At 41.3% G+C, this 25,480-nt stretch overlaps 1 protein-coding gene across 1 annotated transcript in view; it reads right to left on the bottom strand.

Moving 5' to 3' along the window:
• DCHS2 (dachsous cadherin-related 2) overlaps positions 1 to 25,480 on the bottom strand; it is a 321,644-nt gene that overhangs the window by 153,569 nt on the left and 142,595 nt on the right. The window contains exon 2 of the mRNA XM_075198470.1: positions 17,956 to 18,147. Coding sequence (XP_075054571.1) covers positions 17,956 to 18,147 — 192 coding nt within the window. The remainder of the gene's footprint in view (positions 1 to 17,955; positions 18,148 to 25,480) is intronic.

Below are 25,480 nucleotides of genomic sequence, written 5' to 3'. Positions count from 1 at the left end.
CTTCCTGCTTTTCAAAAAGTCTAATTAGGGCAATCCCTTGACTCAAGCTAACAGTGTCTGCACTCTCTTCACAGGTGACTACTTTGAGTGGTTTCAGCACCTTGCATAACATGGAAAGTATGCTCCACTGCACTGGACTAAAGTACATTCCCCCTAAATTCTATTCTTCTTGCAGCTGCTGCATTCTCCTACATGCTGTTGCAGAATCCCGAAAATGACCCTAAATATTTCGGGACACAGACAGCATCTCCTGCATGTCATTGCCATTTTTTAAAAACTTCTGTACCACCAAGTTGATTGTATGAAAACAACAGGAAATGTGATGGAATTTCCCCCGCTGTAATGCTGTAACAATATTGGTGGCATAATCAGAAATCACATATCCTCAGGAGAGTCCAAGTGGGATAAGTCATGTTGCAATGACATCCTTAGCTTTTCAAACAGGTTGACAGTGTCATTACCTCTGACCTGTGCCTTGTCTCGTCTCTAACCACCTCTCACTGACTACTCCCATGCTGCTCCCCACTTATGGAATTCCTTACCACGCTCAATCAGACTTTCCCACAGCCTTTAAATCTTTAGATGCTCTTTGAAAACCCAACTCTTTTTTAGAGGTGACCTTATCCTCGATAACACTATTCACACTAATGCACCCTCACAACTATCCCAATCTCCACTCTGAGTCACACTCACTCATCTTGTTTCAACTGTGCCTTCTTCCCTTTAGAATGGAAGCTCTCTAATGAGCAGGGTCCTGCATATACTTTGTTTTCATGTTTCCATTAATTTTGTATGTCTTGTCTGTTCTTGTTTTACGTATGTCTTGTTTTATGTATGTCCTTGTCTTCCCTACTGTACGGCGCTGTGGAGCACTGTGGTGCCTTACAAATCAAGATAATGATAATAATAATAATAATAATAATATGCCTCTTAGTGAAGCAGATGATACAGAGATTAGCCTGCCTCTGAGTACATGCTACTGCTGTTCCTGCTGGTGAAGACGAATCACCAACCCAGTGGGCTGTCACAATCATATAATCTTTAGTCTGCCCAGTTCCGCCTGTCCACATATCTGTGGTTAAGTGTACAGCGGATAGAATGGCATTTTGTAGCCCAATTATTACATTTTAACGAACCTTCTGTTAGAGGTGGGGAATAGCTTTTATAGTAAAATGGTATCGTTATGGAATTTGGTAATGGGGACAGAAGACCTCAAGTAACTGTCTAAAACCAGCTGCATCAATAGTGGATATTGGACGCAGATCTAATATTAGCATAGTCGCCATGGCGTCTGCGATCCGCTGTGCAACTGGGTGACAGCTTTTATACTTGCTTCCTCTTGCAAAGGATTGTTTAACAGTCAATTGTTGTAAACTACTAATAGTCTTCTTCTTGGTCTGCTTCTGGGTTGAAGGTCCACCCCCAGCACCAGAGCAGCAGCAGTGGGCCTCACGCTCAAGATTTCTTCTGAGGAGTCCTGGATAGGGGAGGAGTCATCTCGCCTTAGAAACTTGGATGCAGGACTAATTTCAATCACTTGTGAGGTAGTTGATGATGAAGGTGTTGGGTGTGTAGATTACATGTGTTGGGACCAGGCCCGGCGCTCCCATTAGGCAAGGTTAGGCACTTGCCTAGGGCGCCGGGCTCTGGAGGGCGCCACAGATTAAAAATTTCTTTAAAACTGTGCGGCGACCGCTGACCATACCTTTCACGGCCGCCGCACAGCTTCCACAGAGAGGGGGGAGAGACTATTGATCATCACCACCGCCGCCTCTCTGCTCCGTCTCCTCCCCTCCACTCACTGACTGTCGGTCCGTGACATTATCATCACGGCCTGACAGTGTCAGTGAGTGGAGGGGAGCAGACGGAGCCGAGAGGAGGCAAGTTAAGGTAAGAAAAGACGGGGGGGGTGCCGATTTTGAAAATGGGGTGGGGGGTGCCAATTTTGAAAATGTGCCTAGGGCGCCAAGGACCCTAGTACCGGCCCTGGATGGGACCTATCAGAGAAGGGAGGTATCTGATGCTGGACTGCTTGTTGTTATTTTTTAGCATAAGTTTCTGATTTTCACAAAAGCTTTTCATAAACTCGCTTCAAATGGGGTAACATGGATGAGGTTCCTAGATGGTTAAGGCCCCTACCTCTACTGAAAGTGGCTTTACAATGCTACAAATGGCTAGACAATTGTTGTCGGGATTTGGGTAAAAATAATTCCACACATAAGAGGTGGATTTTTTGGTCTTATGCCCAGGCATGACAATGGCCTTCTTCTTATCACTGGCAAGGACTGCTGCAGTCTTTGTTTGAAAGTATATGAAAATAATATTGCGACCTGTGAGGTGGTCAAAATTGACTGCCAATTACTTTAAATTAGTGTTATTTAGGTTAATAATAATGTAGGGGGAAAAAAAGCAAATGTGATTTTAGTAAAAAAAAAATAGGGATTTTAGAAAAAAATAGGGATCCAAAACCAAAACACGCAAGAGCAGTTTTGTCAAAACCAAAACACGAAGTTAATCCAGATCCAAAACCAAAACCAGAACATGGGGGTCAGTGAACATCTCTATTTAAGAGTTAATAAAAACAAAAGTGTGTTTTCGCCAGAGATATTCTCCCTATGAAGTGCTACAGCCGTGCTATTGCTGACAGTAGCCCTTCGCCGATGAACAGATTCGCCAGGCTTCACCAGGCAATAAATTAACCATGTAAAGCAAAGGGAAACCTATTTAAGGAGGATTGTGGCAGTACAAGTACTGCTATAATCCTGATATTGCCATCTCAGGATGGCGATAGCAGGGGAACTTAAGAGAAAAATTGCTGTATTTATTTAAATAAAGCTTTTAAATCTATCATTTAAGAGAAAAAAATTATATATTTTTTAAGTATTTTACTTTCTCATTTTTTATTTACTAGTGGAACTGGAAACAAAAGTCAGGGCTTCCAGTTTCTGTTCCACAAACACATGTGTAATTGGGCAAAGTCGAGTCATGCATGCACATATGGACCCGATACTATACTCTTAGCACTCTCAGCCAGATTGGTTGGACAGCTGGGTATCACTGCTCTGGCAATATTTTCTAAGTACATTGCACCAATCATAGATGTATTACTTTTAGAAAATCTTTATTGTCATCCATCATAGCCAGTAGGCCCCTATTTACTTTCATAACACAGATTCTCTATCGCAACTTAGTGATACTGGTTGAAAGCACTAAAAATAGTCTTACAACTTCGCCGGACCAGTCTTGGTCTATCTGCACATGCGTCATCTGGCATGCACCGTGGAATTGGACAATTGGAAGCCTTGGTTTCCAGCTTCACTTTTACATAAATAAAAATATATTTAAAAAAATATATAAGAAATATATATATATATAAATAAATAATAAATAATTTGCTGTCATTCTGATTGGTAAAAATTCTTTATTTAAGTAAATGAGGATTTTTTTAAAATTAGTTTACCCTGTGTCACCCTCCTTAGATAGTAGTATCACCGTGATTCTTGATAAATAGGCTTCCACATGGAAGCTTTCACTGGAGAGCCTTTCATAGATAGGGAGAAGCTGATGTTTTCACTGGAGATGTTTTCACTTTCATCCTTTAATAAATAGACCCACTAATGTTAAACTATTAAGTCTAACTAGACCACTAAACCAGCAAAAACACATTATCAAAGAGTGAACATCCCTATTGCTGGAAAAAAGAGGGTGTTGCTGACTAAGGCTTCTCCATACCTTTACATGGGGAATCCTGTTTAACAAGTACTTAGTCTTCATTAAATCTTCATTCACAAACAAAATAACACTAATAGTCTACGAAAATATAATATTTACTTTCTCTTTTGTATGTATTGGTCTTCTCCACATCTATTAACCTCAAACGATATAAACAGTATGACCTGGCAGCTGAGATACCCTGATGATATTTTATTAATACATTGCAGAGATAATTGATGATTTTCTGTTGGGAATGTCTGTGATTGTTACTGCCATCAGGGTTTGTGAGAAGACAGAGACAGCAGGACCTCAGCATAGGGTGTTCAGCAGTCTACAATAAGCTGTGTATTGTGATCATTTATATATGAAAAACCTAGCCAGGTGTGTGTATCTGCCAACAAAAAAGGAAAGTGGTTATAGTCAGGGCTTTCTTTGCCATTGAACGTTGAGAACGGCGTTCCGGCACCTTTTTTTTTACTTTTTTTGTGTTGTTCTCTGTGGTGCCGCTACAGTGCAGCACCGACTCTGTGTGTGTCCTGCTTCCGTCGGCCAGAATCAATCTGAGAAGAGTGAAAAGAAGCATAGAAGGTAAGTAGAACAGACTACAGAAAGCAGGGGAGGGGGCACAGAAAGAGGGCTACAGAAAAACGAAGAGGGAGCAGAAAGAGGGGTGAGAATAGCTAGTGGGCATATGTGAGAAAAGTTGGTAGGCACAGGGGACATGTCAGTGTGTAACAGGTGAGTGATGTCCAGTTGTTTTGTTTGTATTATTAAATCTAACATTTGGGGGCCCCCCCTCTAGATATCCTTTGTTAACTCCTGGGCAGCAGTGAAGACTGGACAGCATTCTGCTTTAGACATCAGTGCATCTGGACTACAGCCTTACCAGCCAGCCAGGAGTTATTATTTTTATTTTACAATTGTCAAGTGTGTGAGGGGCAAGGGAGAGAGTAAATTTATGTTAAGAATATATATATCTACCAGCGCTATTGTGGTTACCTCATGTGAGTTACTACTGTGCTATTCAATTTTAATAAATTGATTATATTTTTACATTGCATTCTTTTTTGTTCAATCTTGTTTATCACCGCCATTGGATGAGGTTGTGACAGAGGAATTGCCTGATCCTTTATGTATGGTCTGAGAAAGTCCATGGTCTTCTGACTATCTGGTACGCAGTTTATATATATTTAGGGATGCACTCTGCACCTGTGTGCTATATTATTCACCTTTGGGTTCACTACCTGATTTCGCACTCTTTCTCCTGGTGGAGGACTATTTCCAGATTTGGTGCCGTTTAGCATATAACAATACTACACTATGTTAGTTTTTGTTCTGTTTTTTTCTGCATTGTCGTTACATCTGATGGAGATTGAGAGGGATTACCTCTGAAGAGGAACCTCCATATGACCATTTACTTCTTGATTACATCTTTACGGTACGCAGTTATTACATCTTCCCAAATTTCATATTTGATAATACACATTGGGGCGCCCTACTTGTTTTTCTGTTGCAGTACTATCGTTATTCGGACTAACCATCTGGTCACAAGTTCTCTGAGGCTGCCGCTCTCAACCGAGCTAAGTGTTGTTCTGGGACTGATTCCTCAAAACTGGACTTTATATATTATTCATACCGGTTGTCTATTCAAATTGTATCTACGTTGTGGTAATTAGCGCCATTATATATATCTTTTTTGTTTGCTATATATATATATATATATATATATATATAATATATAAATGCTTAGTGGCGTCTGTGTGTGTGTGGAAAAACAAAACCCAAGTTGCAGCGCCACCTGCTGGGCAGAGTTATACACTGACCTACTAAATTCTTAGTGTGTGTGGGAAAAAAAATTCAAAAAGGGCTGAAATTTGGTAGGGCTCAAACTCATTTTCGTGAGGTAATTTTACCTCATGAACACACATGTGTAGAGGTGTGCGTCAGTGTGTGTGTGTGTGTGTGGAAAAAACTATTTTCTCAGAAAGGGCTCATCCAATTGACCTGAAATTTGGTATACTGACATTATTTGACAAAAAAATTAGAATAGTCAAGTCAGTTAACTTCCATCATCCCCCCTTCCCCCCGTGGGAGGGGTAGTAGAGGCTAAATTTACGAGTTGAGGGGTCAAACTCATTTTCGTGAGGTAATTTTACCTCATGAACACACATTAAAAAGGGCGCTTGCGTCGGGAAGTAAGGATCTAGGCCCAAATGCATTACAAGAACCTTTTTAAGACCTTAAGTATCTTGATTTGACTAGAATGCATGAGTATCATGCACGGGTTAACTTGTATATATATATATATATATATATATATATATATATATATATATATATAAAATTTATTTTTTTCAGAAAAGATTAATAAGACGTGAGTTCCAGCACCTTTTTTCTTTTTTACAGGAAAAAGCACTAGTTATAGTAAATATTAAGTTAGCTCTTTGGTCAAATGTTGGTCGGTTTTCAGCCCCTTAGTTTTGCCCATTTCTGCTGTAGGTGTTGTAATAAGCATGACATATGCAGTAGACTACATAAAAATGTATTTTGTGGTGGCTTGGAAAATATTGCTACTCAAGTTTATGATCATCTAAGAATTTATTTTTTATTTTTTCTATCAAAAAGTGTTCTATGCACCGGAATACCAAAGCAATGGGATATGTGAGCTCCTAAAGCATTATCAAGCAGTGACAGCATCAAGGATCTGCTCTCAGGAAACAAACAGCAGGAGGTTATGAAGCTACTGGAAAGATCATTACTGCGAGGGAGAGTGGCCCGTCTTCCACAATGCTTTGCACAAAATGTAAATCACATTGTTTAAAAAGAAAATATCTTTAATTCTACTTATGATATTTACATTTTTCCCCCAAGTATATTGGTTAACAAATGCAATGAGCTCCTATGGAAATAGTTGGAAAAGGTTAGAAAAGAAATGTTAACATCTTGTGAGTAGGTATAGTAGGAGCAGAGATATATGGAGTGTCAGCAGTCTTGGATTTGTCAAATGCCACAGAACACAGTAAGACAGTGCAGTAGACCAGGATACATATTAAGGGCTTTCCTTCATGACAGCCAAACAGGGGAAGACTGGTTCATGGGCAGGGTGGCTGCATGCTACCCAGTCCGGTCCCTTATTGGGCCGTGTCAGTGGTCCATATATGGTTTTTCTTTTTGAATGTCTCTAACAGGCCACCAGGTCAAGGCGCTCTGGTGCAGAAACAACACGGCTGCATCATTTTGTGCACCATGGAAGGGTGCACTCCATCTGTCGGCAGCATGCTATAGGCCGCATGCTGTCTATAGCATACGGCGCACATGTGCGCCCACTGACCTAACCTCTGTTCCTCCTCCACTGGGAGTGCAGGACCTCTCCTTCTATCCCCCACTTCTCACGGAGTTTGCCTGTTAGGTATATCATCTATTTTTCAATTCCTCCCTGTGTATGTCTCTATATATAACCCCCCCCTCTCACCATTTTTATGTATCTATCTATTGCCCATGTTAGACGGGTTCCCCTTTTGTTTGTTTGTGTCTCTGTCTTGGTTCTGTGTGTGTATCTGCCTATCTTTCCCCCCTCTTTGTATCTGTCTATAATTTTGGATGTGGTCTTCCCATCTGTTGCTCTTTGTCCCTCCTTAGTGTTTGTGTCTCTGTCTCTGCATTGTGTGTATACTCTTTGAATAAAATATTTATATATATAAAGATTTTTAAATGATTTATTTTTTAAAAAGAAATGGAAAAAAATCTATGTTTAAAGGTTTTAAAAAATCTTTTCTCTTTAATGAAAATGAAAGGCCAGATTGGGCGAGCACTAGCTGCTCCGGGCCAGTATCGTTGGGGCAGCTGGGTATCGCAGAGCTGGTATTCTTTCATAAATTGATAAGCTGTGATAAGCAACGATAAAAACTAATTTGCTGGTTTCCTGGCTGGGGCGTATAGCGGCCTTCAAGATGATGTTACTACCAAAACTTATGTATATCTTCCGTACCATACCCTGTATTATACCAAAACGAATGATGGATAGGTTTCACACTTTGATGATGTCATATGTCTGGTGGCAGAAACGCCCCCTCCTTACACACAAACGTATGTCCCTATCAAAGTCAGGAGGTGGCTTATTGCTTCCCAGCTTAACACTTTACCAGGATGCCTGTATTTTGAGCTGCCTCCGAGACTGGTCACTACCTCATGCAGTCGTGGGTTGATATCGAGAGGGCTTTATACGTAGGATACCCCTTGCTGGACCTACTTTGGATTCCTAGGTCGGACCGCCCATCGGGTGCCCGTAAACTACTCTCCATCTCGGATACCTTACGGGTATGGGATAAATTTAGTGGGGCACACAAGGACTTTGTACTCCCCTCCCGTAATCTTTCCCTTCAAGCACTGTCGAAACTCATCCCAGATATCAATATTACGGTATGGAAAAAATAGAGGGAAAGTCTCTCTGGCGAATATGTTTGCGCAGTCCCTTTTCCTCCCCTTCAACGTACTTAGGGACAAATATAATCTGTCTCAGTCCGAGATGTTTAAATATAAGCAAATTAGACACTGGGTGGGGGCAGCCTCCAGGACCCCCCATGCTCTGTCCGCATTACCAGCTCAGGTTCTAGATAGACTAACAAAGGCGGGTAGTAGGGGAGGAATAACATTCTGGTACCGCTATTTCCAGTCCCTGGTCCCAGCTTCCAAGACTCCAACCCAAGCAAGTTGGGAGGCAGATATCGGCCTGATTCTCACTCCCCAGCAGTGGGAAAAGATCTTCATATCTTCACACCGCATGTCTAGATGCATCAATCACACCGAAATGCATGTTAAGCTCCTTAATCGGCTCTATCTCACCCCGGATCGCCTTCATAAGATATGGCCAAGTCAGTCTAGACTCTGCTGGCGTCAATGTGGTCAGATAGCAGATGTCTATCATGTCTTTTGGACATGCCCGGTGATTCAGGCGTTCTGGGGCGAGGTATCCGCTTTGATCTCGGAGGTCCTGCGAGTTTCTGTCACTCTTGACCCGGGGGTAGCCCTCCGACATAAATACCAGTCTGTGATCCCTAGCTATAAACGCTATGTATTAGGACACATACTAATAGCCGCTAGAGCAGCAATAGCTCAGAACTGGAAGTCCCCTGCTCCCCCCAGCATCACTAAGGTCGTGTCTAAGATCCAGTATAGTTTTGAGATGGAGACAACGGATGTGCCCTATAAGTCATCCGCCTCCAATCCAATTTTCAAATGGTTTAGCTGGCACGAATATGTCACAGAGGGCTCTGGTAGAGCACGAGTAGCCTCAAATCTTTCACCCTCCTCCTCTCCGGCAGCCCTCATAGAGGAACCCCAGCTTAATGAATAGGCCCTGCCTGGGTATTATTTGAGCTACCTAGGTTTTAATATGTCTTCATTTGGTGTACTACAAGAAAGACCAATGTGTATATCTTATCTTTGCTGTTCAAAGTAATGTGCATGTTATAAGATCGCAGTTTCAAACGAGTGACTTCCCCCCCCCCCTGCGTGGGGGTTTCCACCCCCCCTTTTTTTCTCCCCTTTTGCGTGTTCCTTCAATTGTACTTGTCCCACTTTCTTTTTTCTGTACCCCATTTAACTTTGAAAATCTCAATAAAAATTTATTGAAGTAAAAAAAACAAAAAACTAATTTGCTTATCACCACAAAGGTTTTTTTTCATGATAAATAGGTCCCTGCATCTTTGACCAGGATCTCTGTTGCTTTTAACATAAATAAACTTGTGTCTTGAAAATTTTGTTGCTATAAAACCCACATCATGAATAAATCACTTTTTTGAATGTAGTTCTTGTGACAAAGGTATTTTAATATAATGAGAGCCCTTAAAATATCAGACTTGTTATTACTTACAATTACAGAGCATGCGGAATTAGTGGCGCTATATAAATAGATGATGATGATATTTATTTTGTATAGTAATACAAGCTTCCCACACGGATGGACTCCGCTCCCCTCCACTGCTACGGAGAAGCTACAGAGGCAAGGCAAATATAAGCTGCAAGGTAAGTAGGCATCAATGACGCTCTACTTATATCAGTGCCTCTGGCTCTTCAGTGTTGTCGAACTAAAAAAGCGCAGCATGTCCTGCCAGGGGGAAAACTGTAACTTGTTGTTCCAAAATACCTGGAGAGCTACAGGTTACACTGGTATAAAGCCAGCGATATATAATTAAAGTGGAACTGTCATTGTATTCATGATACCTAAAACCACCTTAAGAGATGTGCCTATGCTCGTGCACTATGGACCACTGTCTGGCTACAATTTGCCAGAAAGCCCCTACAGGTAACATAGTTTCCTGAAGACCTGAGTATAAGCAGTATATACACCTAGATCCCAAGTCTGTTGGGCAGATTTGGCAAAGCAGGAGAAGCCCTACTGCCAGCGAAAATAGGCAATTGCCATAGATAAACCTGCGCCAGCAAAGACTTCTTCATACCATTGCATGGGGAATCCTATTTTACATCTATTGCAGCAATACGTATACTGCTGCAATACCTGTTATTATCACCATCTCAGGATGGTAATACCAGATTAAAATTCTATTAAATGAAACATTTTGTAAAGTATAAAGGGTTTAACACGTTTTCATTTTTTAAATTAATTGTATCTATTTTTTATTTTTTTTAACTTAGTGGAACAGAAAGCTCAAAGCTGGCTCACGCATATGTACTTCTGCAAAGCCTGGTCCGGTAAAGCGGTAACCTAACCCTATTGTTTTTTTAAATTGTGGCAATAAAAAAAAAAAATCGACCTTCTCACTGAGATCGGGGTTCTAATGCTAATTAGGTCCCTGTTTCTCAACATGCCCATATCAGATATATTCTATTGTAGTACATTAAAATCACCTTTGAAGTGGAACACTCGGGAAATAACTGTGATTTGGGCAATCTACTCATTATTGGTAGTTGTTAGGTAGAATCTACTATACATCACATTATCAGATTTGCTTCTGCCAACCTTTCTGCATTTGATCTTGTAGGAATTCAAAGAGTGAACAAGAGAATTAATAAGGATCCAAAACAGTGTAGTCTACCATTGCTTCACACGGTTCTTCTCATCATTTATATTACATTACAAGCTGCTCTTATTTATTTTAAACTCCAGGCAAAATCAGACTGAATTTATGTTATACAGGGAACTGATAAAAGTATTATAGGTGCTTTCATGGAAAACACAAAGAAAAGACTAATGTCTTTAGCATATATTAACAACGCTCTTTTCAATCAGGAAAAAGTACATGACATTACATAGAACATCTGTTATTTTTCAGGTATTGCGCTCTCTTTAGCATATACAAAGATCAGGATTCTATGCAGCCAGATTAAATTAATTCAGCATAACACTTGGCAGTTCAGTTCAGTGTGGTAGCATAAATTAATATATTTTTATTTTTTTATCTGCTTCCAAATAAAGTTATGTATTAAGGCACACAAATATTTCTACAGAAATGTTTCCCATGCAAAGAGATTAAGGGGTCTATTTGTTTAAAGCCATAGGCTGATTTTTTTTATGGTCTCTTATTGCGGTTATAGAAAATCACCTGTCCTCACAATAATTAAAATGTGGCCCAGAGAGGTAAGGGTTAACATACTGCTTCGCTGGGCTGGTCTCAGTGGCCCCTTGACTTATAGGGCAAAGCCCTATTGGTGGCGAAAACACCAGTTTTCACCAGAGATAGGGCTATTTTCCCCTTACTACAAAGATCCCTTAAACCCAGTGCAAACCATTAAAAGATATGTGACAATCCCATAAAGTCATGAGGAACAAAAATAAGGACGGGGTAAGATAATATTCTAGTGTAGCTACAAGTAAAATGACAATGGGAATCATTTCTTTTGCGTAAGATAAATATTTCCATACTGCACATGTGCATATGCGGTGATCCCCATTGTGCCATTACCAACCAGCAAATAAGTTAATGATCTTATATATTTTAAACATCCTAGAGGTGATTTTTTTTTTATACAGTTGTGCTTTTTTTTTATATATTTACTATGCTAATCATATTCATATTTTATTTTAAAACAACATTCACAGTTAAGTGTTTAGTTTTCGCAGTCCTTCTAAGTGGAGCCCTCAGAACTTCATGCTGAAACACTTTTCCTGGGTCTTATCTATTTCTATAGTATAACATTGACAAATGCTGCATGCATGGCATTCTAAATGGCCACTGTGATTGGTGGAAGTGGGAGGACGAATAGGAAGTTGCATGTTCCGTGCTTGCGGCTGGAAGGCTACACCCCCATAGGTTGTACACGCAGCGACTGTGCTGTACTACAGAAAACCGAGGAGTTCCAGGAAAATCTGTTTCAGTGTATAGTTCCCAGGGCCAGAGGCGACAGGAAAGACGGGGGGAAGCGAGGCCCAGCGGTAGTGATTGGGTGGCAGTAGATGGGTCTCTGTCTTGTGTGAGCTGATTGCGGGCAGGACGGGAGCGTGGTCCGGATGGTCACACACCCCAAAGCTGCTTTTCCCCAAGCTGCACGTGCCATCTGTGGAGGGGGGCAGCACAATTATGCTCCCTAGGCTCCACATACAGCACTAAATTCTCAGAGGTTACATGTGCAGGCTAGTGAGGGCCCTGGAGAAGAATCCACACCAGGATCCACTAATCCTATCGGAGTCCTTGCCCAGAGCTTCACTAAGGGAAAGGGGAACGGGAAGGGTGGTACAAATGTAACAAATAACTGGGAATGTAGCTTTAACATTAAATAAAAATAAAAATTATTGCTACTATCAAGAAATGCGGATCCTTGATTTTGGGTTGTGAACTTAAATGTTTAGATCAAAATATGAAACAAATACGTCATGTTTTCATTGCACTAGATATAAACATATTTGCAGTGATGGGAATGAGCACTGACGGCAACTGTGTTTGTGTTTTGTATTCATATAGGGTTTTTATATTGCCACGCAGCTGGTATCTAGTGGCTTAGCCGAGCGCTGGCTTATTTGTTTTCTTTATTTCTTCAAGCAGAATTTGTGGACACAAATGAAAAATGCTTTATGATTTCTGATGCCTGTATTTGACTTGTTCCATTATGTCAAATGAAGTTCTATATTTTGCCTAGGGTTCTATGTACATTGTGTTTTTGTTAAACCAATCCCAAATGCGTGTGAAAACTGGCACTTACATTTACAATACAATGTTTTTCTCATCACGAGAAGTCAATGGCAACCATGCTATACTTACGATTCATCAAAGTTGTATTTCATGAAAATATGAATAGTCTACATGTATTAAATGAAACATGTTCTCAAATGGTAAAATTCACAAATAATGCACATATATTACATGAGTGCTATACCTCTTCGAAATATTTTTTGAGCCAGCTAATGGGTATGCATATCAGAGCAGAAGGCAGGGCTCTATATATGATAGGGTGAAGAGCAAACACAGGGTTGATATCGCATCACCCTATACAACAAAAGGCTTTTATTTATAAAAACATACTTGAGTGATATGTCATATGCTAAACTATGAGCCCCAAAAAGAACAGACTTCCTGCACAACAGCAATGTTTCCTTTACCAACGCCTGGATTTACATGTTCTGACACTCTAGGCAAAATTTTATGTATTGATCCATAGTCCCATGGTCCAAGTGTTTCATTTTAAGGTTAATAGAAGACAAACAGTAATTTATTAATGTACATAATAACAATGAAATGCAAAGTAAGCGGAACATCCCCAGCACCCCTGCCGTCCCAGGCCTGAGCCTATGTGGCCATTCTACAAATCTGGGCCTGCCTCTACCTATCCATCAAAAGATTAAAATACAATTTAACAGACAACTTTAAACAATTATGGACAATCTTTTAAAAAGTCATTTGAAAAAGTATATAATATCAGCACCTTGACTTCTATTTGAAATAAACAACATCAAGGGATACTGATACTGATAGCTATTCTCCTAAATTTCGGTCACTATTGACACTACAGTCTTCTCTGTTCCTCAAGTCTGCTGCCTTGGTGTCACCCCTACTCTACTCTCTATTTTACTCTCCATATCCCAGACATGTTACTTCCATCTTCTCAACATTGCCAAAACATGGCCCTTTTTCCCCCTAGATACAACCCAAACTCTCATCCTCTTTCCCATTATCTCCCACCTTGACTACTGTAACTTCCTTCTGTCTGACATAACTTTCACTTGTCTTTCCCAGCTTCAATTCATTAGGGACTGGCTGGCAAAATTCAGCCTGGGGGACAAGCATACAGCACTGTCCCATTAGCAGTGTCCCATTATTAAAAGGTGATTTTAAGTATAGCCTAAGGGGGCGTTTTCACTGGTGAAAGGGCCTCCTTTGCTCCCTTGTTGGGGAAGCTTATTTATCAAGTGCCAAAGTGGTACTCCCTGTTCTGGTAACACCATCCTCAGAACAGAAACACTGACAAAATGCTTTAGTCTTGGAGGCAAAACATTTGTTCAATACAGTACTGTTTAAATTAGTTTTATCTAGTCATAAAAAAACAAAGGTACATAATTGTAGGGATCCACTGTAGCTCACCAGTGCCGCTCTGTGTTTAAATCTCCCACTGCCTTTCTCAAGTCATTACAGCAGCCATGTTGTGAAAAGTTTGAAAGCTGAGGTGCAGCATTGGCGAGTTACAGTGGTATAATTAAAAGTACCAAAAGAAAAAAATAAAGTTTGCTCATTTAAATGAGTTTAATTTAAGTTTTAAAAAATATTTTTCATACAAGTTATATATTATGCTGTCAATGTGTGTGGGTGTCTCTTTTTACATAATATATTTTAAATAGCCTGCAACTGAAACAAAAAGGCTGTTGTTAAATCACAAAAAGTAAATATATACTAACATATATAAGAATATAAATATTATATAAACAAACAGCTTACAAACACTTAAATAAAAGTTAATATAATCCTTTCTCTCTGTCTGCTCTCTCTTCTGCCTTCTTTCTGTTCTCTCCTGGGCTGTCAAGTCAAGATATTGCTCTCCTATGTGAGACAACCTCGTGATCGCGATCGCAAGTTCTAACTCTAGTGAGAGTAATTCTACCTATCGGAGCTGGCTATTGTCACATGTCTCCCATAGGAACAAGTTGTTGGTGGTGGGCGACAATGCTGGATACAGTGCACATAGGTGTACATGACTAATCCTGCCCAACACAATTGGAGGAGGGGGGATTCTGAGAGAAGCTCACATGGGAGACAAAATTAGAGACAGAATTACAGATACACAAAGTGAAGGATGAAAGCAACAAACACACACAAAGGAGTCAGAGATGCATACATACAAAGAGAGGGGCAGAGGCACACAAAAGGAGCATAAGGATGGGGACAGGGACAAACACACAAAGAGGGGGAGAGAGATACACATGGAGAGGGGGCAGAGGCACATATGAGGAGGAAGGCAGGGGCACACACATAGATAGACGCATGGAGGCACACATGAGTAGGGAGACAGGGGCACATACACAAAGGGGGAAACAGTGGCACACATTAGGAGGGGGTAGGGGAATGCATGAGGAGCCTAATAGGGCCATACATTAGGAGGGGACAGAGGCACACATAAGGAGGGGGCACAGAGGCACACATGAGATGGGGGCAGAGGCACACATGAGGAGGGGGACAGAGGTACATATGAGGAGGGGACAGAAGTACACATGAGAAGGGGGACAGAGGCACACATGGGGAGTGGGGCAGAGGCACACATGGAGAGATAGACAGAGGCACACATGGAGAGATGGACAGAGGCACACATGGAGAGGGGGACAGAGGTACACATGAGAAGAGGGAAAGAGGCACACATGAGGAGGGGGACAGAGGCATACATGGAGAGGGGTACAGAGGCACACATGGAGAGATAGACAGAGGCACACATGGAGAGATGGACAGAGGCACACATGGAGAGGGGGACAGAGGCACAGATGAGGAGAGGGACAGAGGCACACATGAGGAGGGGGACAGAGGCATACATGGAGAGGGGTACAGAGGCACACATGAGAGGGACAGAGGCACACATGAGGAGAGGGACAGAGGCATACATGGAGAGATGGACAGAGGCACACATGGAGAGAGGGACAGAGGCACACATGAGGAGGGGGACAGAGGCATACATGGAGAGATGGATAGAGGCACACATGAGGAGGGGGACAGAGGCACACATGGAGAGGGAGACAGAGGCACACATGGAAAGGGGGACAGAGGCACACATGGAGGGGGACAGAAGCACACAAGGAGAGGGGGACAGAAGCACACATGGAGAGGGGGACAGAGGCACACATGAGGAGGGGGACAGAGGCACACATGAGGAGGGGGACAGAGGCACACATGGCAAGGGGGAGAGAGGCACACATGGAGAAAGGGACAGAGGCACACATGGAGATGGGGACAGAGGCACACATGGAGAGGGGGACAGAGGCACACATGGAGAGGGGGATAGAGAAACACATGGGGAGGGGGACAGAGGCATACATGGGGAGGGGGACAGAGGCATACATGGAGAGATGGACAGAGGCACACATGGAGAGGGGGACAGAGGCACACATGGAGAGGGGGACAGAGGCACACATGGAGAGGGGGACAGAGGCACACATGGAGAGGGGTACAAAGGCACACATGAGGAGGGGGACAGAGGCACACATGGCGAGGGGGAGAGAGGCACACATGGCGAGGGGGACAGAGGCACACATGGCGAGGGGGACAGAGGCACACATGGAGAGGGGGACAGAGGCACACATGGAGAGGGGGACAGAGGCACACATGAGGAGGGGGACAGAGGCACACATGAGGAGGGGGACAGAGGCACACATGAGGAGGGGGACAGAGGCACACATGAGGAGGGGGACAGAGGCACACATGGCGAGGGGGACAGAGACACACATGGCGAGGGGGACAGAGACACACATGGGGAGGGGGACAGAGACACACATGGGGAGGGGGACAGAGACACACATGGGGAGGGGGACAGAGACACACATGGGGAGGGGGACAGAGGCATACATGGCGAGGGAGACAGAGGCATACATGGCGAGGGGGACAGAGGCACACATGGAGAGATGGACAGAGGCACACATGGGGAGGGGGACAGAGGAACACATGGGGAGGGGGACAGAGGAACACATGGGGAGGGGGACAGAGGCATACATGGAGAGATGGACAGAGGCACACATGGAGAGGGGGACAGAGGCACACATGGAGAGGGGGACAGAGGCACACATGGAGAGGGGGACAGAGGCACACATGGAGAGGGGGACAGAGGCACACATGGAGAGGGGGACAGAGGCACACATGGAGAGGGGGACAGAGGCATACATGGTGAGGGGGACAGAGGCATACATGGCAAGGGGGACAGAGGCACACATGGAGAGATGGACAGAGGCACACATGGGGAGGGGGACAGAGGCACACATGGAGAGATGGACAGAGGCACACATGGAGAGATGGACAGAGGCACACATGGAGAGGGGGACAGAGGCACACATGGAGAGGGGGACAGAGGCACACATGGAGAGGGGGACAGAGGCACACATGAGGAGGGGGACAGAGGCACACATGGCGAGGGGGAGAGAGGCACACATGGAGAGAGGGACAGAGGCACACATGGCGAGGGGGACAGAGGCACACATGGCGAGGGGGATAGAGAAACACATGGAGAGGGGGACAGAGGCACACATGAGGAGGGGGACAGAGGCACACATGGCGAGGGGGAGAGAATCACACATGGTGAGGGGGACAGAGATACACATGGCGAGGGGGACAGAGACACACATGGCGAGGGGGACAGAGACACAACACACATGGGGAGGGGGGCAGAGGAATAAACAGCACTATTTCACAAAGCACAGAAAACAGCATTTAATCCTAAAATGATTGTAACATTACACACAATGACAGATATCTTGAACTTGTTAAATATATGGATTCTTGTATAGGGCTTAGAGACCCCTGATCAGAACACCTTGCATAATTATGGTGAGATTAAGGAGGCTGAGGGTCTGTTTATTCCCATGAGTGTCCCTCTGCATTTCCCATGGGACACAATGGACCTTACATGGAAGAAAATTGGGAGATCATTGATCCTTTTGTTAACAGATCACGGATCTTACATGCAGCAAATCTGTGCACAAGAAAGCCTTTACTACATGATCAATTTATAGCACTTTGTTGGAAGAATACACAGAAAACATATCTATAAATCCTCAAGTGAACGAGGAAACATGGTTAGTGTAATCAGCAAATACAATCTTACCTCATCTTGTGCTTTTACGAGAAGGTCATAACTCCCAGGCTCCCCCTCCCTGTCAATATCTTGTGATACACAAATACGTCCAGAATCACGTTCAATCCTGAACTTCTGAGTCTCTTTGGAGTTGTGAAATCTATTATGTAGGGTGTAGTGAACTTGTCCAAAAGAACCAGAGTCTGCGTCAGTAGCTTTCACCTTGAGAGAAAAAATATCAATACATTGTAATTTAATATTTTGCTCTATTTATGTTTTAAATCACATAAGTTAATTAACTATATGTTGTATTAAATACATTATTATATACAAGTGTTCTCTGTGTGAGACAACATCCATTAAGCATACTGGAAAGTAACATGCTCCAATTTCATTAAGCTACGTTACGGCCTGATGAACAGCTGTAGGTGATGCTATGTTTTTTGTCACCTATACACAAAATTTGTTTACTAACTGTAATTTGTGAATATGAGCAAACACATTGAAACAAACAAACTGATTCAGTTTGCATCAGAAAAGCAACCTTTTTTTCCTATATTCCTATGTGTCAACTGGAACTATATACTGGAACCATATCTCTGAAATGTCTGGCAATATGAATTCCTTAGTTCACCAAATCATTTTTCTATTTTCTATGCATGAGAATTCCTCTCTGTTAACAATAACTGCATATATAGATCCACTTGTTAGGCTGAATCTAAGTTGGGGCATCACAAAGCTGGTACTGAGCCAAATATTATGCCAAAGAGATGGTAGCGGATATTCCTAAGACTAGGAAGCAAGACAATGCAGCTACTGATGATGTGAAGAATTGTCAATGCTTTGGAACAAGTGCATTTCAATAGACAACACAAGTGATGACAATGAGAAAGTGAGATATGAATCTACATATGTTCCACTTTTTATTTTGCTGCTAAAGGTTTGACAGCAGTTGACATTCTGGGAGTCCTCTAAAGCTGTACACATTTTCCTATCTTCCAAATAATAATGGCACGTATGTAAAATAACTCCATAAAATCATAGCGGTTTGGCAATACGTTTTAATTTTTAGGTTGCGTTTCAATTACAAGAATTTATTTTAAGTATGGGAATTCAGATTGCAAACAGAATGGCAGCAAAATCCAATCTGTCCGTTCGCAAAATATGAGCTCTTTGCTTGTGTGAAAGAATAAAAGCACTTTGGACATGGTTTTGTGTGCAGGATTTTTATTTAATTTTTTTCACAGACAACTGACAAGTAAAGCCTTACTTTAATGAAAACAACACACTGCTTTACAGAAGTGATGATACATGTAGTCAGTTAAATGGTCTGCATGACACACACAGTAAGTAAATGGCTCAAAAGCAACTAGTGTTGAGGGTTAAGTGACATGTTTTTTTTCCAGCTGTCATGTCCATACATGTATATAGTAAACTAATTGGTGTAAGAGCCCTTATTATAATTTGTCGCGCTCGTTCCTTATTCTTATCTCTTTCATGTTATAGTACAATATTCTATTGTTTCATATCATCATCATCATCTATTTATATAGCGCCGCAGCGCTGTACAGAGATCTCATTCACATTAGTCCCTGTCCCATTGGAGCTTACAGTCTAAATTCCCGAACATACACATACATACAGACAGAGACAGACTAGGGTCAATTTTGATAGCAGCCAATTAACCTACTAATATGTTTTTGGAGTGTGGAAGGAAACCGAAGCACCCGGAGGAAACCCACGCAAACACGGGGAGAACATACAAACTCCACACAGATAAGGCCATGGTTGGGAATTTAACTCATGACGTCAGCGCTGTGAGACAGAAGTCTTAGCCACTGTGCTGTTCATATATCCCAACATTGACAGAATGATAATTGGGACACTTTAGGCCATTCCATTCACTATTTTGTATTATGGTGTGTTACGTTGGCATTGGACTAGTTGACATAAATGCTCTGTTTAGATTAGATTTTAAACAGGAAATAACCGATATGCTTTATAACTTTAGCTTTTTGTCCTATATCAGCAGACTTCTGGTCACAGAGAGCTGTAGAGTGTGCTTTTGTTGTCTGTAAATGCAAGGAGAATTAAATACTCCATGATATTATATTTATTTTTTAAACAAAGCTGCAGAAGAAACTTAGGGAAAGACAAAACAGTGTATTTAATATTTGTGCTTCATACATGAAAATTCATTTTTAGATGGTTTAGTTGTCCTTCGACAAATCCTGCAATAAAGCATTTGCTCCATTCTTTTAATATCTTAAAAAAAACACACCATGTGGAAACACACAACATAGAACATAAACAGTTATGTAGATACAAGTGTTTGTCACATGCAAAACAAATACAGGAGTCTATATCCACAGTCCTTTGCTTGTATTTTGGCAGGACAATAGGCAATGCAAATTTATTATAGAACCACATGTACATGAAGCTTTTGCCCATATGGCAATTATAAGCTCTTGTTATCCCTCTATCTTCGTTCCTGTTATTATAATCCTTATCCTTTAAACACATTACTTCTTAGGGGATCTTAAGCATCTGTGGGGTTGAAACAAGTATTGCAAACAGCATAAAACTGTCAAAGAAAGATTAAGCAACAAGCAGTTAAAGTGTGTTCTTCCCACCCAATTGCTAAAACGGCAAAAGATTTAAAGGGGAGTGTGAGGTAACACGGATCTCCTTGGGATGTAAGGTATTATTTAGTGATTAAAGGTTTGGAAGTTTTCTGCCAGCAGCGCTAGGAAGAAATCTACTGTAGTTAAGGAGTACAATTCAGGTTTAAATTGGTAAAGTAGAAAAACTAGAAATGCATTAAAACAAACTTCACATTTTATTTTTTTCCCTCTTGTTTGGTTTACTATGTATGCAATTAAGAAATATATTTAATGGTTCCAAAACATAGTTGTATGTTACAACATACTTTTCATATATATTCTGGAAGATCTTTAATGCTCTATGGTGTTTGCTGTGTAACAGACCGGCCAACACCCATTGCCCCAACAAATGACATCAAGCGCTACGGAATTTGGTGGCACTATATAAATAAATGATGATGATGATGATGATGATGATGATGATGACTTTGGAATAATATAGGGATAATATGAGGGTATGTGATTGTTATATTGGCATCGGAATATATATACTGATATAAGGGATCTGGTAAGGTACCATGATGTTAAGTAGCATTGGACTATATATGGTAGCATCATTAGTCTGTTATGGTGGCATGGTACTTTTATGCTGACATGGGGCTCTGATAAACACAGCTGAAATTCATAAAATTGATGTTAATTTGCTGTACTAAAATCAATATTGCTACTGGTCATTTATTTTTGTGTCCATTGGCTAATGGCTAACATGCCTATTGATCAATTTAAGAATTATTCTGTCCAGTTGCATTTAGTAAATGTTTTTCACAAATTTGTAAAGAGGTGTCAGTCAGTCACACTTGTGAATCATCATCTCTCAGACTATACATATCGTACTGTATTTTAGTACTACCAGTTTGTGACACTACTTCCATTTGATGACAGCATAGCTTAATCAAAATGTATGAAAACTGATCTGGATTTTGTGTACCAGGATTACTATGTTATCATTTTTGCCCACTAGTTGCTAACACGCCTAGTGATCACTGTGAGAAAGCTTTTGTACTTGTTCTGCAACATTTTATAATTATCACTGTTTTGGAACTATTGAATGAGAAAAAGTGGACAGTTATTTTAGATTGTTTCAGCAGCCTTTTCTTATACATCCTTTTGTTTGTTCAATTAATAATAATAATCAGTGGTCGTAGTAGGGGTGTATACGGTGGTATGCCATACCGCCACATCTCCTTCTGCCTTTATTGTAAAACTATAAAATTCCATTGACTTATTTTCCAATTACATTTTTCATGCCCCTACTTCTAAACATATATATACCGTCAGTTCTAAATTTCCACGATAATAATTATTAAATATGGCAAAACAGAAAAAGAGTGTGTTAAAAACACAGGTCAAAAACATGGCTTGTAACAAACTGACTTGAATGCAAGCAAAGGGAAACAGCAATTGTACTAGTACTTTGAGCAATCATAGCAGAAATAAGTCTAGCTATGATGAGGGAAATGATGAGGGATATAGTGATGCTAAAATGAGCCACACAAGTTCCATAGCTAAAGCTCACTTACATATCAGTATTATAGATTGAGGAGCACCCTACCTCCTCAATTAGCACCAGCAGCATCTAAAAAAGTGAATTATATAATGCCTACAGGTAGTGTTCCTGTTGACACTACCTGAGAAGCACCAACAACAACAGCATTTGGTCCAAAAGCAAGACAGTTTTATACTGGTGTTGCTAATGTAGACAAACCACTAAGACAGAATCTAATGTCAGCCAAAGTGAATTTCAATCAGATTATAAACCTAATGATTCAGGAAGCGGAAGTGCAGGCAAAAGGAACTCAGATGCTTGTAAAGGCCATTTTGTGACTACCTGCGACTCAAACTGGTGGTCCACACACTAATACTGGTACAAAACGGAGTAGAGCATGTGCAGATCCTGCTCCACTTCAAATGCCAGTGCATACATGGCATCATGTATTTCTCCATCCAAGTCAAGTATTATGGCCCCCCTCGGTCTTGTACTGTTGCTTCCTAACTTTCTCTGACACTGTGTTCTCCATGGTGGTGATGGTGCCTGTGGGGGAGGAATAGCATCAATGCAAGATGAAGACCCAGGTTCACCACAGGGAGACTGGCACCTACATCTAGTGTGATGCTTGGAAGATATGGAGCTCACCCTCCTCCAAGGTGTTGCAGTAGAGATGCAGATTTAGCTACACGAACCCCACACAACGGAGGTGGGGCCCTGGATCGCCACCTACTCCATGCTGCATGCTCAAGCTGAGGAACAAGATCAGCCAGACCACCCTGAGATATAGACAGACCATCCATGCTACAGAGACAATGACAGGGAGACCAGTATTTTATTTTCCTTTATAACACCAGAGACAGTGTCGGGATCAGCATCAATAACACCTATTGTTAATTAACTGACCAATGTGTCACTAGGCACAAAAGCACTAGAAACAGTCTCATACCTGGGAAACAAAGCCTCATTCTAAAGAGACTTCCTGATCTATGCACCCACGACCAATCAAAAGCAAGGACTAATATACTAAATGGCATGACTACATCAGGCACAGTATATTAGTCTATCAGGTTTACATTTTTACAACTGGAAATCTAGAGGTTGTTGTGCCACTAAAACCATCAATTAAAACAACTGGTGGTATTATTGTAGAAGCTATTTATTGTGCATGTCTGCCATCAACATCCTACAGATGCTAAAGTCCCCTCTCAGTCTAAATCCCCTGCTAGGGCTGGTCATTTTGACATTTGGCATAAGAAGTTATCTCTTTCGTTTTCTCTCCTTTTTCTTTACTTCCTTACTCGTTTTTCTCTCTCGTTTTGACTCTTTTGCTCTATCTTATTCCGTGTATATGTCTCTTTCTCTCTCTATAAATTCCCTGACTTCCCACAGCAACAGTCTGTGTGACTGAGTCTTTCAAAGTGTGCTCCGCATTTCACATTATGAATGAAACCAATAAGAGACAAGTCCAGGCGGAAACAAAAATGAGACCTAAGAGAAACATGCAAAGATTTCACGGAACAGTTGTGACAATTTCACTCATCTTTAGTTAATTAAATTTCTTGGGGTATTCTGTTAATGTAGATATTCAGCATCTGGTATTCCTGTGTGAGATAATGTTTTAAATTGAAATATTTCAATTAAAAATGAATTATATAAACCACTTAAATACTTATTTTATTTTCTAAAGTGAATGCGCTGCAAACAAGTAAGGCCTGATGAAAGCAAAACGAACACATGACATTATAATAGTTTATACTATTGGGAAGTGGAAGCATTGTATTGATACAACGAGTACCGCTGTGTTCTCAAGAAGATACGTCTACAGCACATCAAGATATGCTTTAAAAGGCCACATGTTAGAGTCTGGTGTTTTAATGTATAACTAAAAATGAAAATAACTAAATTAAATAAATAAATAAAACCTGCACCACCCCCTCCTCAAACTGAACAGTAGCGCTCATAGCCTGAGCTATGACAATACGTAATACAGGGGAACAGACAGCGTGAACCAGCAAAGCGCAACCAGCGGGCGATGGCAGGCTTGGCTGGTCACAGTATGAGGTTCATTGATAAAATGTATCAATGAACCTCGTGAAGCTAATTTAGACCCTGCATTGGGTATCGACACCAATAACCAATCAAAGTGGCTTTTTCACGCTCTGGATTAGCTATTTGCTGACAGACCCCTGGCCTATCATTCCCGTTGGGACTCCACAAGGAGCAGTTTATTATAATCTAACAGTATGTTTTTTCTTTAACCTTTGGGTAAGACAAAGAAAGAAAAGAATCCATTTGGAATTAGGAGTCTAATAAAGTCAGAACAAGGTTAACCCAACACCGACGGCCAGGGGTTTTATAATGGGCCCTATTCCCCTGCAAAATACAGACTCATGCTGAACAGCGGGACCCCATGCTGTGGATTTACCTGTTATAGTGTGACCGACCAAAACTGACATATCGTTGGGGGACCCCACGCTGTTGTTCCTACTCGTTACTGCAGCATCAGAGTTGAAGATCATAACGATCAGCCAAATCTTTGCTCCAGACATTGAGCACCCACAAGAGATATGCCTACTCACAGGCATACTTGCGGATACATCCACCTCTAATTAAATCACAATTACGTCAACACACCCTTACTGTACCTATGCCTACACTTGTAGGCCCTTTCACAAGTCAGGGATACCCAAACTTATTATCAATACGGACGTGCTAATGAGTAATTTTGGTGTGCATAAACAGTATGAAAATGTGTATGTTATGCAAAAAAAATGCTTGTGTCCAACTCCAGAAGTGTTTAAATAGGCTCAAATAATCCAGTGTGTCAGTGTCTATACCAAACTTAATTTCGAGGTTTATAGAAAGATATAGTCAAATGTTTGGAGAAACATTTGTGTGCAGAATATTGTTCAGCGTGTCAGTGGCCTGGACTTGCTCTGTAGCTCGCATTAGCTTGTCCACCAAACAAATCAGTCTCATAGTGGAGAGGAAAGGAAAATAGATGGACTGACTGACGGCAGCAAAGGACACTAACCAATATCCTGCTGTCACTGTGACACCATCTAATTCATAGTTTTTTAAAGAGTAAAAAAATAAAAAGAATTAAATCAGTTTTTCCAGTTTCTGGGTGTTATTAGCAGACACTTCGCACATAAAACAAAACTCCTACAACAGTCATTCTACACCCCTACCTTCATACAGACACCCATAACGTACCTATTGTACGATGCCAACCTGCTCAGGGCCATTCAATTTGGTTACTACATTTTTTTCTAAGGTCACTGCTCTGACATTTCAGGCTTTAAAAATTAGTTCAAACTAGTACAGGACCTGGTAATTGCATTTCTAGGCCTCATGATTTTGTAAATTGAATGATTCAAGGTTCACTCTTCTTTGGTAATGA

This window comes from Mixophyes fleayi, chromosome 1 (genome assembly GCF_038048845.1).
Source record: "Mixophyes fleayi isolate aMixFle1 chromosome 1, aMixFle1.hap1, whole genome shotgun sequence".
Classification (NCBI taxonomy): domain Eukaryota; kingdom Metazoa; phylum Chordata; class Amphibia; order Anura; family Limnodynastidae; genus Mixophyes; species Mixophyes fleayi.
Note: the sequence above shows the minus strand (reverse complement) of the source record. Positions and strands in the feature narration are given on the sequence as shown.